Source organism: Lipotes vexillifer, unplaced genomic scaffold, assembly GCF_000442215.2.
Source record: "Lipotes vexillifer unplaced genomic scaffold, Lipotes_vexillifer_v1.1 scaffold559, whole genome shotgun sequence".
In the NCBI taxonomy this organism is placed as follows: domain Eukaryota; kingdom Metazoa; phylum Chordata; class Mammalia; order Artiodactyla; family Lipotidae; genus Lipotes; species Lipotes vexillifer.
In genome coordinates, this window is record NW_006781351.1 from 24067 (window position 1) to 42599 (window position 18533).

The following is an 18533-nucleotide window of genomic DNA, read 5'->3' on the forward strand; positions in this document are numbered from 1 at the left end:
TATCAAGTGCTGATAGTCAAATTAGAAATTAATAAGGTCTGGGAAATATATGACTTAATACATGAATGACAGATGTCACGATAGCATAAGCCCTCCATCATACTAGACTTTAGGCTTGAGTAACATAGTCCAAACTGGTTTTGGTTCTTGTTTTAAAAAGAAAGGTATTAAGCTTTTCTTCTTATTTAGACTATTAATTTCTCTCTTCCTTTTTCACCTCTACCTATCTTCTAGTCACCGGTTTTATTGCATTACAATTACCTGAGCAAATACATTTTCTTCTATTACATATTAACCATACCTTTCACTTTAAATTTGTATGGATCATATATTCTAATCTTAACCACAAATGCATAGCCACACCTTAACAATGAGTACTCCCATTTTTTTCCCATTTATAGTTTGTTTCATTGTCATAAATTCATAGGTGATTCATTGTTCCATCATTAGTATAGAATGTGAAAATTGTCAGTGAAAGGACCAGGAACTGCTCAAAAATAACATCCTACTCAATTAATACAATGTTAGTTGAAAACACAGCGGCAGAAGAATTTTTCTCTCCCCTTAAATATGTGTTTCACGGTCCACTCTGGCATCACTACTTAACGGTTCTAAGTTCGCTTCGTTCAAGGATTTTCTTTCATTTTCTGATGCCTTGATACCTTTTCCTTGATATTTTTTCTTCATAACAGAAATTAATACAACATATAAAACAAGAGCTGGGAGTTTTAAGCCTGTAGTCAAGCCAAAGAAAGTATTTCTGTGAAAAGAGAAAAAAAGTCAGTTTTTACCTGGAAAACATTTTACAGTGTTGCTCTTCAGTATGCAGAAGGCCTTTAAAAAATGATATTTGAAATCTTACATAAAAATATTGAAGTAGCAATTTCAGTGATTCTTTTGATTGGAGCATAAGAAGTTTGTGATTATTTTTAAAGGACTATTAACCCACAGAAACTAAGGATGGTTCATGATCTGCCCAAGTGCTATCCGTAAAATAAGGTATATTTGGGATGTTTAATTTTCTCAGAGACAGATTAGTTCATGTGTAATGAGAACAGATTATAAAGGAAATGAACTGACTGTGAGATAATCAGATTGAATCCATTTATATTGAACCAGGAGCCAATGTTTACCTTATAGGCTTGCTGTCTACGAAGCCCTGCCCTGTGGTCTACTGAAAACTTTTTCACAAAGCCACATAAAATTACCTAGTACACATGGTCTATTCCAAGGATTCTCAACTTTGATTGAACATAAGAATCACCTAAGGAGATTTTAAAACTCCCATTCCCCAGGCCATACCCCCTGACCAATTAAATCAAAATTGAAATAAGTATTTCAAAATAGAAGTTAGCATTTTTGGGAAATTCCCTGGTGGTCCAGTGGTTAGGACTCCATGTTTTTACTGCTAAGGGTGCGGGTTCAATCCCTGGTTGGGGAACTAAGATCCTGCAAGCTGCATGGCACAGCCAAAAAAAAAAAAGAAAGAAAAAAGAAATTAATATTTTTTAAAGCTCCTCAGGTGATTATAATGAGCAGGAAAGATTGATGACCACTGACCTGGTAGGTTGGGAAGCACTCGCCTCATAACATTATTAACTAAATGTTGAGAAGCTTTATGCAAAAGATACTTTGAACAATTATTAGGTTTAACTGAATGGAATTAATTCTATAACTTTGAGTTGTTTACAAAGTTTATTAAATGGTAGCTATAATTCCTAATATTATTATTACACTGAAAATATCTCATTCTTTAGTAATTAACATAGTCAAAGGAAAAAATCAATTAATGAAATATATTTATGACAACTTACCCATATAATGTGGAATTGTATATCCGACAAGACCCTTGCTTCCCATAGTTGTTGACAGACCACTTCATACAAGCTCTATCAATCAGAGCCCCAAAGTATATAGGAGCTGGAATTCCTCCTGCAACATAAGATGAGAAGATGTCAACCCAAGGAACATGTTTCAAAGGAAACAGTGATATTCCACACTGATATATTTGAATTATGTAGAAATTAAAAAATTTGGAGGACTTGTCCATTGATTTGGCCTAACTCTACTCAAGAATCAAGATTATGAGGAATCTCCAAAGCTCAAATCACATACAATAGCATAGACATCTTTTATCTACCCTCACCATGCCAACACACATAGGGAAGAAGGAAGATTATATGCCTGTACATTGTTCTTCTTATAATGCCAATTAACTTAAGCCTGGTTGGTAAAAAGGAGAATGTTGTCAGTAAAACATAGAAGTTATGTTGGTTCATATGTAATTTTTCTTAGGCAAGGACAGCTAGAATAGCAGGAGTAGAGTTATAACTTCACAGGGAAAGGGAAAATCTCTCAGCTTAGTTGCTGCAAAGGCAAGAGATTTTTCAACTCTATTTTTAAGTAAATTAAAAGATGGGGGCTTCCCTGGTGGCGCAGTGGTTGAGAATCTGCCTGCTAATGCAGGGGACACGGGTTTGAGCCCTGGTCTGGGAGGATCCCATATGCTGCAGAGCGACTAGGCCCGTGAGCCACAACTACTGAGCCTGCGCGTCTGGAGCCTGTGCTCCACAACAAGAGAGGCCGTGATAATGAGAGGCCCGCACACCGCGATGAAGAGTGGCCCCCACTTGCCACAACTAGAGAAAGCCCTCGCACAGAAACGAAGACCCAACACAGCCATAAATAAATAAATTAATTAATAAACTCCTACCCCCAACATCTAAAAAAAAATCTTTAAAAAAAAAAAAGGTGAATGCCAACACTAGGACTTCCTCCCCAGAGAAGCACAGGCCCAGCTTCACTGAGTGCTAGGCTCCTGGTAGCCTGTGCTTTTTTTTTTTTTTTTTGGCCTCAGGGCTCCCCTCCCACCTTCTTGGAGTCATGAAGCATTTTCTCTCCATTGATTGTGTTCTTTTTTTTTTTTTTTTTTGCGGTACGCGGGCCTCTCACTGCTGTGGCCTCTCCCATTGCAGAGCACAGGCTCCAAACGTGTAGGCTCAGTGGCCATGGCTCATGGGCCCAGCCACCCTGCGGCACGCGGGATTCTCCCGGACCGGGGCACGAACCCGTGTCCCCTGCATCGGCAGGCGGACTCTCAACCACTACGCCACCAGGGAAGCCCGATTGTATTCATTTTTAATACCTCCTGAAGCAGCCTGGGCTGTCCAAGTGTCTGTGGTGCTGAATTTTGCTTCTATTGATGTTCTGATCATAATGATGCCTAGGTCTCTTCAGTGGCCTGTACCTAACCCAGTTTTTATTTGTAGTGTATGATTTTGCAGAATTTGAGGATTTTCAGGAACACATATGTTGTCTTATAGCAGAAGTGCCCATCTGCTTGTACTGCTATTTTAATAAACTCTGACATTGACTCCTAATTCTAAGCATTGGTAACTTGACCAAATTTTATAGATGTGCTAATTTTAAAATTTTATATTGTTACTTAAAAATGATAGTGATTCATAGTTTACAGTTTTGCCAATTCCATTTACTTTTAATCAGTCTCAATTTTCTGAGAGTGAGAAATCTTAGAATGTCAAGGAACTGGTGTCTGAGACGAATATATCTGAGGAAAACTGTTACTGAGAAACTGGATTAGGAATTCACAGGTTTCTACAAATCTAAGCCATTCCTTTGAAAAATGAAAAATATGTGCCAACAATTTATTTTTCTTATATAAAAATAGCACTAGTTTGATCAAACTTAATGAATTAAATGTTTCAGGTAACAAACTTGGTCTTATATTTTTGAAAATGTAAAACTTCAGATAACTTGTTTTCCAAATACCTATTTCAGTTTAATATACCTTCCACAATTTACATTGTATTCAGACAGTTGTTTGTGACTGGACATTTGGTCCTCAGTATGTATTTCTCCCCTAGAAGAGTTAGATTCCATTGGGCCATATACTGGACGTATCAAAATAGGATGCTCAAAATCAGAATAGCAAAATTCCTTTTTTTCTATTTTACGTCTCTAGAGGAACTTCTTCTATTCTCAGTCTCATTTCAGCATATCAGAAGGAGTACTAGCTCCCCAAATTCTCTTTCTATCTGCTAACTTCTATGGCTTAGATTCTAGGAGTGAGGCATCTCCATTGGATCTAGAGGAACTGCCAGGATTGGACAGAGAGCTACAAAAGACAAGGTAGAAACTTTAATGCACATAACTAACAAAGAAGGCAGTCTGAAAAACTACTTACTGTATGATTCCAACTATATGATCCTCTTCCATAAAGTTTGCACTATTCCTGCCAGCTGGAAATAACTATCCTCTTTAGAACTCTTAGCACTTTGTAGCTCACTCACAGCCCCTTATCATCCTGCAGTACCTCCATCTTCTCCTTCTCTCCCATACCTTTTATATTTTCTCCTTTTACCTTTGAGCATCTGTGATTTTCTCCCAAATATACTTCTTGGACACCTGCTCCATTGTAATTTGGCCATAGTTATGCTTCTTTCTTTTGCTTGCAAGAGTCCCAAGGATTGACGCCCTCCCATTTCCTTTTCTTTCAGCCATCAGTGGTTACCTCCAGGCCATGATCAGTTGCCTACCCCAATTCCTAGAGCAATCGTGTCCTTTTCCTACTTCCCAGGAATAAGCATATAATGTTAACAGGTCTTAAAAAGCGGTAGCACAGGGGTTAGGTTAGAAGTTGTTAAGCTAACAACAGGAAACTGTATGGTATAAATGGCAAATGGCAACAAAGGGAAAAGGATAATTTTCTAAATCTTGTACTAATCACCTCATCTGAATATTTAGAAATAGGCCTTTAGCCTCTAGAGTCTATAGTATTACTATTTGACAGCAACAACAACAAAACACAACTTCCTGAGCTTTCTTTCATTCAGAGCACTCCCCATTCCAAGATGCTCAGTTCTAGAATTTTAGTTCCCATGAAACCAAGCAGAACCCTGTGGGCCCCTGCAAGTACAAAGGTCCCTCCATGTCCTCTGCCTCTTGTTTGTAGAAACGATGAAGTCTCCCAGGCCTTCCTGAGTCACAAAAGAGCAAGCTCAAGCAGTTAATGATTAGGACAACAGAGTCACAGAATCTTTCCAGTGTCTTATGTACATCCCTGAGTTGTTTTGCAGATACCATAACTGCCACCAAAGGAAAAAAGCTAACCGCCTAATGACCAGACTATAGCCATGCCATAAGCTGTTCCATCTACGGCTAGCACAATTCCAAGAACTGGCTTCAGATACTGGGATTAACATTATTGCTCATGATAATCTATATTTTGTGGGCATCAAAATAATTCTAGTTTACTCTGCCTGTATATGTATGTGGGCAACTAAAATTATCAGCAAAAAGACACTACAGATCCATGTCGACATCTTCCACTTTAAGAATACAGTGCCCTATGTCGGCATGAAATTATAGAAGATGGACTTTCATCCCTAATCCCATGGAATGGAATGATGTCTGACAAGTAGCTCTTTTGCTCCTTTTCTGTTTGTCTATTTCTGTTCCCCTTAAACCTTAATTGTAAAAATCAGATCACTAGGTAACATTTAACCTAACTCCTGACTTGTGCTCTACTTAATGCATACTATGCCTTGCCTAACCTGTTGATTCTTTTCCTAGATTAAAAGCAGTAGGAATGAAGAATTAAGTAATTAAAAAATGATTGACTCTCTATCCCCAGTGCCCCGTTAGCAAACTTGCAAGCAGACCACACGGGCAAGATGGCATCCAAAGGAAGATCAGGAGTAGTCAGCAGGTCTGCATGAAGTGAAAAAATGATGAAGAATCTGACCTCCTACCTTAATAATTAACTGAGATTATTTCCCCTTTTTCCCTTTAAAAACTATCATGGCTGAGCAGAATCTTCAGACATGGTTTTGGGATGAGTCTGCCTTCTCCCTAGATTGCTGGCTTTTCTGATTAAAGCAACTTTCCTTTCTACCAACGCTTGCCTCTCAAATATTGGCTTTTGAACAGGGAACAGCCAAACCTGAGTTCAGTAACACCCATTCCCTTCTGCATTTTAAATTTCTATTAAAGGTTATCTGCCCCAGCCTTAGAGAACTAGTCTGAGGGACTGTGAAAGTCCTCATCTGTTGTTTTGCACAATCTCCCAGGCCTCCTGAGCTGTTTTGGGCATTACCCCCCTCAGCATAAAAGGAAGGTCCTTCACTCTGCATATGGGAAGAAATATTCCTAAATCTTGAATTAAATTCTTGGATCTTTGTTTTAGAAAGGATATAATACAAATATGATGATGCCTTGTTCTTACAGATTGATTCTAAATAGAACTGACAATGAAATTCTCTTTTAGGTCATTTAGTTCTCCTTTATCTCATTATTTTTCATTTACCACAAACATTAAAATGATATTTCACTTATACCTTTTTAAAGAAACTTTCTGATAATTGGAAATCAATTACATTCAGTCTTTGAGCTTTGACATGAAAATTTATACCTGGAAGTTATCATCTACATATTTATCATACCTAGTGTTCGAATAGTTAGTGAATGGAAACCCATGGCAAGTGATTTCAGTTCAGGTTCAACATTTCTGAAATAAGATAAAGGCAAAGCAACATTAAGCATCTCTAAAATACCAGATTGAGCTAAATATTAAAGCATTTCTCAGTGTTGTTCTTCATGATCTAATGAAAGTCCTCAAGTGAAGAGTGGATATTATTTAAAGTTATATTTTCAGTTGTTTTAGAAGGCAAACATCTGAATGATATTAACAGTTCTTATTTCTTTACTTATTCAATGTGTTACAATTTCAAGACAGTTGTACAAACATTTCCACATTCGATTCTTAGGAAATCCTAAGATAGTGGTTGGAATAGACTTTATGATATCTATGAAGACAGTGATTTCATGTGATCTATTCAGTTGACACCTGCCATATGAGAGAGCAAATACTTTTATGTAGGTCTTGGTCTGAGCAGAACTCTTTTTACTACTTCATTTCTGTCATTGCTGTTAACAGAAAAGTTGACTAATATGATTCATAAACTACATAATATAATGAGGAAGATCACAAAAGATATCTGTATTCTACTGTCTAGTGTATTTAAATGTCATTTTAAAGGTAGCAAATACACTTGTATCCTCTCTTAAAATTTAACTCACTTTTGCATTTAGAAAGTTATTTCCACAATTCCATATTTCTATGTTCAATGAGCTGATGATACAACCAACTCTGTAATAACCTAATACATATCAAGCAAAATAAATTATCTGACTGCATTTGCAAGATGGGGGAGGGTGACTGAGGCTCAGAAGTTCTGTTTTTACTGAAATATTGAATTAACTGATACAAAGGTTTATTTCTTTTCTTGAATGACTGTGTGTGTTCAGAGATAAATAAATGTAGTCATTCAATAAACATTTGCCATGTGTCTCCTAGGAGACTCTATGCTAGTTGTTATTGATATAAAGAGATAAATCATGTTTCATAGTAACTAAATGCCTTAGATAAGTCATCAGCCTCTCTTAGCCTCAGTTTCCTTAACTGCTAAGTAGTCTTATCTTGTGTGTTGTGAGGATGCAATGTAATAAGCTAGCCCTCTAAACCTCAATTTTCTTAACACAAAATTGCCCCTTAAGACTTGTAAGAGAGCTACACTTGAGTGAGATTCTCAGAAGTATTCAAGAAAGCTTATAAAAGTAAACAGGATAAAAAATTAAACATAGCATAATAAAAATGAAACACAGCAGAGTTATGTATTAAGAGAGAAAATGAATGGAAAGGGTTTTTTCTCTGCTTTTGCAAAAGGCAGGGACACTTCCACTAGCTGAGCTGAGGACACAAAACACTATCCTTGAGCGCAGTGAAGCCATGCCAGTAAGTAGATGAGGTCATGTTATTCAAAGAGGTGATTTCTTCCCTGAGGAAATTGTCATGAGGGAATCAGCCATGACAGTTAACTAGTCCAGTTAGCTGTCTCTGTCAAATATCAGATTTCTTAAGAGGGCTTTTGGGAAGAGAGAGAATGCAGTTTGTTCCTGGTTGAATTCTCTGTGACAAGTGCCTGAAGTGTCACTTTTCATTGCAGTTGATTTTTTAAAGGGTGCATTTGGCTTACAAGCCAGATGCAATAGAGGCAAAATTGAGATGTTTGTTATCAACTTGTATTTTTACCCAGGGAGAGGGCTAGTGTGTAGGAGAATTGAGTGGACTTGGAGATAGTGATAATATCTTCCTGAAAGGGAACTTGAAATCTTAGACAACTCAGTGGAAATGATAGACTTATGTGATATAATGACACACAACACACATACACACATATACAGTGACAATCACACACACTCCTACACTCACATGGATGAACACTTACAGACCCTCATGCTCATACTTACATTCACACTCTCAACACACACACACAGACACACACACACACATTTTTATCATGTAAAATATTGGTCACTGCAGCATGAGTCCTACCTCAATCTGATAGTGATCAGCTCTGTATTTTGATCAACATTTCTCAGGATGGATTCTCCACAAAAAGCACCTCCTATCATAGCTTTCTGTTTTCCCTGATTCTGTTCTTGCCTCCCAAAGACATATTTTCCACAGCAGAGTGATCTTCTAATTGGATAAGATAGTTGTATAATTCTACTGCTCAGATCTCTCTGCTGGCTTCTTAATACAATGAGAGTAAACTCCAAAGTCTTTACTGTGATCCACAGGGTCTGTGTTATCTGCACCATGCTTGCTCTCTCATTGTACTTCTTACCTCTTTCTTCTTCGTACAGTCCTCCTGGTCTTGTACGTGTCAAGTATGTTCCACCTCAGGACTTTTACCTCCACTGCTACCTTCCCTGGATTGCTCTTCACCTGTTCATATCTGCATGATTTGTACCCTCAGTCTTTATTCAGGTCTCATCAAATGACTTTCAATGGAAGGTATCTGAATTAGTAGTGATTCTCCACCCCCTCTTCTTTCTTTGCTTTTCTTTTTTCCTTTTTTTTTTTTTTTCCTCATCAGGTTATTCTCATCTATGGTCTCCCATTTCCCACACTGGGAGCACATCAAGTCAGGCTGTGGTGACAATGGAATGGGGATCCTAAAGCAGACCCTGCCATTGCACTTTACAGAGACAGAGGGTAATTAAAACCCTAGTTAGTGAAGATGAAGTGCCCCTCCTTCCTCACCAGAATTTAGTGATGGAGGGCTCTGCCGAGGGCCTGAGCAATGTAATAAAGACTTGGCTGTTAGGCTTTTTAATGTTTAATTTTTTTGGATGCATGGTGATTAGCTAATTGCTAATTTTACTGGAGATGCAGGCCGTTGACCTGGTGAGGCTGGAGGTTCAGATATTCATGGAATGTTGTGGTCTAGTTTGGTGATCCATCTCTTTCAATGGCTCAGACAGGTGATTGAATAAAAGCCCCAGAAATGCACTTGGTAGACTAACCACACTTTGTAGAAGTGAAGTAGGATGTTTATCATGCACATCCAGATCATAGCTTTAGCCTCAATTATTCTATAATATGTGGATTTCTTCACAACTTAACTATTCTTGCAGAGAGGGTGGCTTTTACTAAGAGGAAAGGGGCTCTTATGATGAGTCGTCTTCTATAACTCCTGTCCAATTTTTAAAGATTCACAGAGTTGGTTGAGCTTTCAAATTCTTGGGAGGGAACAGTCTGAAACTACCATTTCTTTAAAACAGTGTTGTAAAAAAATGTTTTTGAAATTATTCTGAAAAAAGTTTTTGAAATTAATTATTCTTGCAGAAAAGTTGCAAGAATAGTACAAGAATTCCTTCCTCATTCCTGTCATCTGTATTTCCAAGCATTAAAATTTTATTACCTTTTCTATATTTTTACTCTGATTTTTTCTTCCTAATGCTTAACACTTCTTTTTTTGTGTGTATTTACATGCTTATTTATCTATTGTTTCTTCTCCTACACCCATCCACTCTCCCATCCCTCACCCTCACTGAAAGCTAATGAAAGGAGAGCCCTTATCACTTTTGTTCACAGTTCCATCCGTGGCCCCTAGAACCGTGCCTAACATATATACTGAATGTGTAAATATCAACACTCATGCTTAGTCTAGTTTTAATAATAGCCTTATGATGTAAGCATCGGGAAATCATTAATAGACTGAAGTTTATATTTTTATTCCACAGTCTGCCTTACAAAAGTTCTCTTTCAATAAAATCGAAGGTTGGTGAGAAATCAAAAAATGTTTCTGATAAATGGTAATGTTGATCTTATCGTTCTCCTCATGAAAAGTTTTAAATTAAGAAGCCAAGACTTGTTGAGATGCAAACTAATTTGGAGTTTTGAGACAACTTCCTGTAATTTAATGAATCTGTAATTTGGCAAATATGGAAAGCTTCTCCTTTTGAGTAGACATTTTATGTTATATTTTATGGTAAGGTAGAGCTTTATCTGTGGAATAAATTAGTATAAATAATTTGACAAGATTTAAGGGTCATTGTGGAATTTAAACAACTGTAGTCTCAGTTTATAGCTTTATACTCATTTTAAAAAACATTAATATATTTGTTTTCTTTCCCTTCTAAGTCATGCTGTTGGCTGACTGTGAACCTGTTGCTAACTACTTATGTCTTAAAAGTATAACTAGAGGTTAACCCAGATCACCATACTTACACATATATATTTTAATACCTACATGCAAGTCTTTATATGCTTTCACTTTTAGGTGATTGAATGATTAACTTCACCAACAGGCCTTGTATTACCTACTCCCTTCCTAACCCTGCAGTCTTACCTTGTGCCATCTGTCTCACTCAGTATGTTCCAACCAACTGGCTTCTGTTCACTCCTCAAACACATCAGTTCTTTCCTGCCTTGAAGCATTGGCATATAGCCCCTCTCCCTGTAAAGTTCTTCGCTTGCTAACTTTAACATACCCTCTAGACCTTTAGATTGTGTCACTGTTTTTGAGAAGTATTTTCTGAGTCCTCTTTCTCACAGCTCCTCACCTCAATCCTAAATTTGTTTTTCCTTTTTATTCCCTTTAATAGCACTCTTTTTTTCTTAGTAGTACTAACCACAGTTTGTAATTATGTGTTTATTTTTAAGCTTATTTGCCTTACATAAGTCTTTCCTGTTATACTCTAAACTGTATGAGAACAGGTACTTTATCTGTTTTATTCACCATGGAGTATTCTTCACCAAGTGTGGTCTAAATATTTGTCTAATCAGTGAAGAAAAGAACAAATATTGCTCATGTATTTTTCTTTTCTCTACGAGGGTATTTGAGAGACTAGGTCAAAAGCCATTCTTTTAACTAGGATTAAAAACTTTGGAATATCATAGACTGTTTATATTATGTGATCTGGTTCCCCAATTGTTTTTTTCAATGGAATCAATAGGTGATTCACTCTGACAGGCCCAACAGGGTATAAGGCATCTCGAAATGAGAAGTTCTTTTAGAATCACAACGGGGCTTCTTTCACATTGAGGCAGCTGTCGATCAGTCTCTGTCTTAAAATTCTCATTAAGAGGAGAAAGTACGGAATCTAGATTTCGTAGTGGCAAAGGTCAAGGCAAAATTATTATTAATTATGGCAGTGAAACATCACAGTAATCCTAAGAAAATGCACTCTTAGAAAATTTAAATGTAACAAAATATGAATTGGGGTTCCAAATATATTATGGAAAAATATGCACATTATTAGGTGTGTTTATAGTCTAATATATGTAAAAATGCTTTTAAAAAGTAATACTCACTTAAAAACCAGCATGATATTTGAGGTGCTTCCCAATGCAGAAGAAAAAAAGATAAATATTTGCACTACTATATAAACATAAAATTTTCTTGTACATTGATCATTTTTGGGGCATTCACCCAACTTCATTGAGTTATTTCTGCTCTGGAAACCATTTACTTCCACACAACTACAGTTATGAAACATCTGAAAAATAGTTTTTGAAATATGACAGAATATATTTACAAAATATGACTGGGATATAAATATATTCTATTCTATTTAAAGACATCTCACTCATCTAAGCTAAAATATTTACAGTTTTTAAAGAAAACATTCTAACAATACAGTTGTTTAAGAATTGAAAGGCAAAATAGTTTCCTGGATTCCTTTATAGACAAGAAAATGTAATTTACTATTAACTTTTCATACATCCCTAAATTAAAAATTAGGAAAGAATAGAAAAAAGTAATGTCTGAAACTCTGTAAATTATTTTCTCATCAATATAAAATGTTTAAATATTTCTCTACCACTCACTTTTATTTTCTATAGCACACCTACTGACTCTCTTTAACAATCTCTACAGAGTGTTAGTGACACTCCCTGGGTAGGATTGCCTAGGGAATCCAGAAAATATAGTAGTTTTGGAGGGGTCAAACCTGGGTCGAGAACCACCCATTCGAATGGGGCAAAGTCCAGGGCAGAAGGGACCAGGCACGGATGCTAGAATTCCACTTTGGCCAGCAAATACAACATCTGATTTCATGACAGATTATAGGATAGATGATGCCATTACCAGAGAGGTTCAACACAACAGAATACCCTAAAGGTTAGAACACAGCTGGAGACAATTTAGGAACAAATGATTTTAGAAATTTAATTTGGCAGGCAGTTTATGTAGCTAGATGGCTTTAATAAATTCTGTTCTGAGTCTAGGCTAAACTAAGGTTTAAGGGAAATTTGAACCCATTAATACTAAAGACCAATTACTGAAGGAGGAACTGGGGAAGAATTTGAATTCATACTTACCTGATGACCAAGCTTTACTTTTTTTTAACTTAGAATTGTATGGAGAAATTCTTTATGTAGCAAGCCTATCAGCCAATAAAACAAAACTTAAGTACAAAGGGCATTATTTTGAGTGATTAAGAAGGGATGACTTATTACTAAGAATTTGGTAAAAGAACTCCACAGTGGTCCCTAAATGGTAAAGTATTAAGAAGATGATGTCTCCATAGTAGACAGAGCTCTCTTTAGGATTCTAACAACATGTCTCTTCCAGCCCTTCACGCATGGACAAGGTGGGACCATAGATTAAACGGGGCACTCTCAATGAAAGGCGCTATAGCCATGCATATGAGATATGGGTTTTTAAGTATAGTCTTTGGGCCATTTTTGTGCACATTTATGACTCAGCTTCAAAGAATCTAGGTTCTTCAAAAATTTCTCAGTGACCTTCATTAATGCAGTTAGTAGGACTATGGGCAAGAAAATGATGGTAAAGTTTGAAAATCAAAGACAGGAGGATGTGGTAGAGAGCAATGATCATAGCTGATAATATTGCTAATATTGGTGATAGGAAAAGGGCCCAGGAAATGGGTCCTCAACTTTGTGAGTTATTCAGTGGATTGGAAGTAGAATAGAGAACACCATATCTGATGCCCAGCTATTGGAAGTTACTTGGGGGATTGGGGAGAACTCATAATTTGCATAGAAGGGGATATTTTGAGTGAAGAAGACAGTGGCACTTCTATGGGAGATGTTAGCAATAGGTAAGCGAATATTAAGTTATCCTGCCTAGGAAAAGTGCCAACCTTGAAAAAAATCAAAATTGGAAGCCAAAAATTGGACAGTCAAGTGAGCATGAAGCCTTGATTAATTTCTTGGAAAGTCAAAAGGGTATTGAGCCTCAAGATAAACTCTCCAGAATCTATATGCAAGATTGCATATAGATGGTTGTCCTGGAAGGGCACCTAGATTGACAAGGGGTTGGCTCAGGATTTTCCCCTAGCATCTGAAGGGTAAAGTACTTCCAACCTAATGGAAATCATATCCTTTAGTCAAATGAGGTGCTTCCTAGAAATCATAAATGTTTTTAAATTTCAAAAGGTCATAGTCTTATAAACGCAAGAAGAAAAGGTGGGAGTAATCTCATGAGAATTCAAGCAACAGAAAAACCTGCTTGTGTCTCAAGCAGGATTTTATGTGAGGCTTTGTTTACACATCACAGCCATCACAATGACAGGCAATAATGGGAATCTTTTTCTATCTTTTTACTGGTGACCTTAGTTGTAGAAACATTTGGTAAGTAATTATCAAAGTTTAAGTAAGTTAAATCAAATCTGCAGTTTTGATTAAGGAGAAGAAAGTAAAAAATAATACTCACAACAGACTTTTTACTGCCACTTGAAGATTTGCATCCTGCTAAACAAGGTGATATGTAAGTTATTCCATTGTCTCCACAGAGTGGTTCCCATTGACTTTGATCACAATTGCAGCCAGAGTTGCAATAAGAAAGTGGTACATTTATATGAGATGCCACTGGATTATTTCTGGAAATATATGATAGACATATATCAGAAAGAGAGAGAAAAGAAGAAAGAAGAAGAGGAAGGAGGAGGAGGAGGGGGAGGAGGGTAAATGTCACTGTCCTATCTCAACATGTGTGGGGGAGGGGGAGGAGGGGAGGGAAAGGAAAAGAAGGAGGAGAGACGAAAAGGAGGTGAGAAATAAGGGAAAGGGTTGTCTTTAAATTAAACAGAGATATTTTGCTTGTCCAAAACGGCAAAGTTTATTTTTAGTGCTTATTAACTTTTTAACCCTTTATCTTTACCCAGACATGATTTATGATGTAGAAAAAGTAAAACATAAAAAAGAAACCAAGGAGGATAGGTAAGACATAGACAAGAGGTCTTTGTGATTCTGTCAAAAAATTCCTCAAAAATCACTTCAGTTTTCTGAGAATTGGTTTCTGTTCAGTAGGGTAATGGCATTAGACTAAGGTTCTTCCCAGCTCACTGTAAAGTCTCATGAATCTGTGAATGTTAATTAACAGTTTGAATTTTTTAATCTATATTTTAACTACACAAGGAAAGGATTCAACGTGGTCAAAGCAGAATCCTTAAGGGTCAATTTTTAAAAATCAAGAATAATAGAATCGGGCTTCCCTGGTGGCGCAGTGGTTGAGAGTCCGCCTGCCGATGCAGGGGACACGGGTTCGTGCCCCGGTCCGGGAAGATCCCACATGCCGCGGAGCGGCTGGGCCCGTGAGCCATGGCCGCTGAGCCTGCGCGTCCGGAGCCTGTGCTCCGCAACAGGAGAGGCCACAGCAGTGAGAGAGGCCCGTGTACCGCAAAAAAAAAAAAAAAAAAAAAAAAGAATAATAGAATCAGTTGAGAAAGACTAGAAAAACTTCATATGCTTTTTAAATGAAACCATAACAAAGTTTATAATGATTTACTGTGAAACCGTTTTATTTATAAAATATAATCTTATAATATGGCTAAAATTATTAAATGGATTATTCATATAATTAATTTTCTGCTTATAGATTTTTTAAAATTATTCTTTTGTTTTTTGGTAAAAATCTTGATAAATTATCTTTGAATGAGAAAGTAATTTTCATGAAGAAAGAAGAAGGTAGATTCAGAAATTCTGTAATCAGTGATTTTACTAAAAGCATCTAATGCCTAATCCTGCTTGGGGACACACGATGGACAGGGAGTGATTTATCATAATGATTAATGACTCAGCCTGGACATTGCAATCAGACAGTCCTGTGTTCACATTAGGTCTGCCACTTCACAGCAATGTGACTACTCTTTCTAAAATTAGATTTGCCATTTGTAAGTCATAAATCCTCATAGAATATTTTTGGAAAAAAGTTAATTTAGCTGTTCTCAAACTTTATGTTCCCAGCAGCCTGTCCATTCTTGAAAAGTATTGAGGACCCCAAGGGTTTTTTGTTCAAGTGGGTTCTACTTATTGATATACATACTCTACTAGAGATTAATAATAAGAAAAATTTAGTACATGAGAATGCGCAAGCACACATATCCTTAGCCAACAGACTGATATTATCATCACATATCTTGTAGCCTTAGAAAATATCTCTGTACAAGCACAGGGAAGTCTGTTCAATACTCTGTAATAACCTAAATGGGAAAAGAATTTGAAAAAGAATAAATACATGTATATGTATAACTAAATCACTTTGCTGTACACCTGAAACTAACATGACATTGTTACTCAACTATGCTCCAATATAAAATAAAAATGAAAAAAAAATCACTATATATTCATTAGAAAATGAGAATGAAAAAGAAAAATACTATCTTGGTATTAATATAAAAATAGCTTAGAATTTGTTGACCATCTGCAAAAGTCTCAGGGACCCCTGTAGATTCTCAGACCACATTCTGAGAACCTCTACAGTAATTCTTACCCCAGTGACTAACGTTTCATAAATGCTAAACATATTGATTGATTCTGTTAATAGCCATCACTTAGACTATGAGTTCCATGAGGGCACTGAGGTATCCTATAAATTTTTTGACCTTTAAGGAGGCACTCAGTGAAATTTTATTGAATGAAAAAAGCCCACAGAACTCTAGCTGCCTTCTTTTGAATAGATAGCACAGTTACTGTGCTTGTTTCAGGGAACTGGCTTTAGGTTAAAGCCTATATGCTTGTGCTGTGAAGTAGCATCGTTCTGGAGTCACTGTATGACTTCAAACAAGTCACAGTTTCTCCGGGTCTCAACTAACAAAGGAAGAAGATATAAGAGGGTTGGGCTGCGTAATCTCCAGGATTCTCTTCCCTCTAAAGTTCAATGTTCTAGGTACTCTGTATTTTGATATACCAGAGTGAGTGGTCGTCAATAGGAATATTCAACAACAAAGAGGATTAGGGGGGAATGGGGAGATAATTCAAGATTAAGTTGGCAAGCCTCCAAGAATAGGATGATGTTTAGGTAAGCAAATGTGGGAAGATTCGACAGGTTCAAATTGACACCTCATAAGACCCAGAGTTTAAAAGCTCAAAGCCAACAATAAGCAGTGCTAAGGAGCCTGGTTACTCAACTGTGATCCAAGGATCTTTGCTTGTTGCTTGAACGTGAACATTCCTAAACTTAAATTGTTGGCTATATTCAGGAGATGATGAGAAATCTGCACAGGAATCTTGCCCTTGATTTGGGGTAGAGACTGTAGTACTAGGTATACTGCACAATGCGTGATAATAATGAAAAGTAAAAGTTTTCTAGGTCTAATATGCCATTATGTATAGAGTATTTATCAATTCTACTGCTAATGAAGACAATACCAGAAGAAACAGAATTAGCTTGCAAAAAAGGAGAATTCAGTGCAGTGTACTGGTTTTCTTATAAAGATAATTGTTAAACATCAAAATTAACTGCAGATAAAGATTGTTCAGTCACTTTTAGAAAATGTCATTTATATTTCTCTCATGATTCACCCAAGATCATAGTGGGTAGGATTAAGAGTTTTGGAGTCAAAACCTTCAAATCTGAGTCAGAATCTTAACATTGTTAGATATGTAATCTGTGTATCTTTCTAAGCCTTGCTTTCCTTATCTATAAAATGGGGATAAAAGTACCCATCACTCATTGTAAGCACCCCATAAATAATAACTATTAATATTACAAACTATATGGCTTTTCTTTAAGGAAGGAAAAAGAAGAACTTTTTGAGATCTTAAGAAATGAACGTTTTAAGAATTTGTAAATTGAAATTTCTCTGAGTTGAAAGTTTAGTAAAATTGCCATCTGCCTTGTTTGCCTTACTTTCTTTTACATTGGATGGTTTATATATTGTGCAATTGGTATATTGATATATATACAAACCCATCATAAGTCAAGGTTAGTCCAGCAACTGACTTGTTTTCACAGATTAGCGCAAAATTTAATAGGTGAAATAGGAAGGACAACATATGGCTACAAAATGAAAATTTCGCAATTCCAACCAAGGTAAATTTGAATTTTTTAATGATATATCCTCCTGTAAACACTCCAGATGCAAAAGTTGGTATGGTTATGAATCCTAGAAGAGAAAAAATGTAATTATAAAAATATGGTTATTCTGAATGTCTTTACACATGAAACACTGTATATCAACCAAAGTCATCCTATCTTATTACTTCTTAAATAGAAGGCTGGCAGTCCAGGATGGAGGTAGAGGGTCAGTGCACCATGTGGGGGAGATAAAAATAATTTCTTCCTGCCAATGCTGAAGGTTTAGTTTCCTCAGTAGCAAAAGTCAGTGACTAAGAATATCTGTATGTCTGAACATATGGTTTTTATAAGGTGCTTTTTGTCCCCTCCCGGAAAACAACAACAAAATATCATCTTCCTGACTCTGAGACTTTTATCCTACCATCTAAAATCCTTTGCATTTCCTTAAAATGAAGAATTCCCATCCTTAAAACTTACTACAAATTTGCCCAGTAGTTTAGAATTGAACACTTAAATTAATATCTCTTCTTTATTCATCTAAACACACACATACCCTAAGATGATAAACAGGTCTATTTGTGATGTTAAAAATAGTTGATTCCTCTTATAACTTTTCCATTTCATTGTCTTCCAAGATTGATTAAAGATGAAGATCCCTCTAACAAAAAAATTAGGCTGAGAACTTTATTAGGAGTTAAATTTACAGTTTTAACTTTTATCTTAAGTTCAATAAGCACATCCTACAGAATTATATTTTTCTTGTTTACTTATGACCTATTCATATATCACTTGATAAATTCAGCTTAACTTATCAAATATTGGGTTTCTACAATGTGCTGGGCCATGTACTGGGTATTCTACTGCTCTTAAGAATCTTATATTATACAGGGGGTAGGGAAA

At 36.3% G+C, this 18533-nt stretch overlaps 1 protein-coding gene across 1 annotated transcript in view; it reads right to left on the reverse strand.

Moving 5' to 3' along the window:
* Positions 1-564: 564 nt before the first annotated feature.
* Positions 565-18533, reverse strand: part of SLCO1B3 (solute carrier organic anion transporter family member 1B3) — a 70589-nt gene continuing 52620 nt past the window's right edge. Inside the window, exons 10-15 of the mRNA XM_007454596.1 lie at positions 17526-17721; positions 14049-14214; positions 11684-11868; positions 6462-6526; positions 1815-1932; positions 565-760 (exon numbers count right to left, since the gene is read on the reverse strand). Of these exons, the coding sequence (XP_007454658.1) occupies positions 565-760; positions 1815-1932; positions 6462-6526; positions 11684-11868; positions 14049-14214; positions 17526-17721 (926 nt within the window). The remainder of the gene's footprint in view (positions 761-1814; positions 1933-6461; positions 6527-11683; positions 11869-14048; positions 14215-17525; positions 17722-18533) is intronic.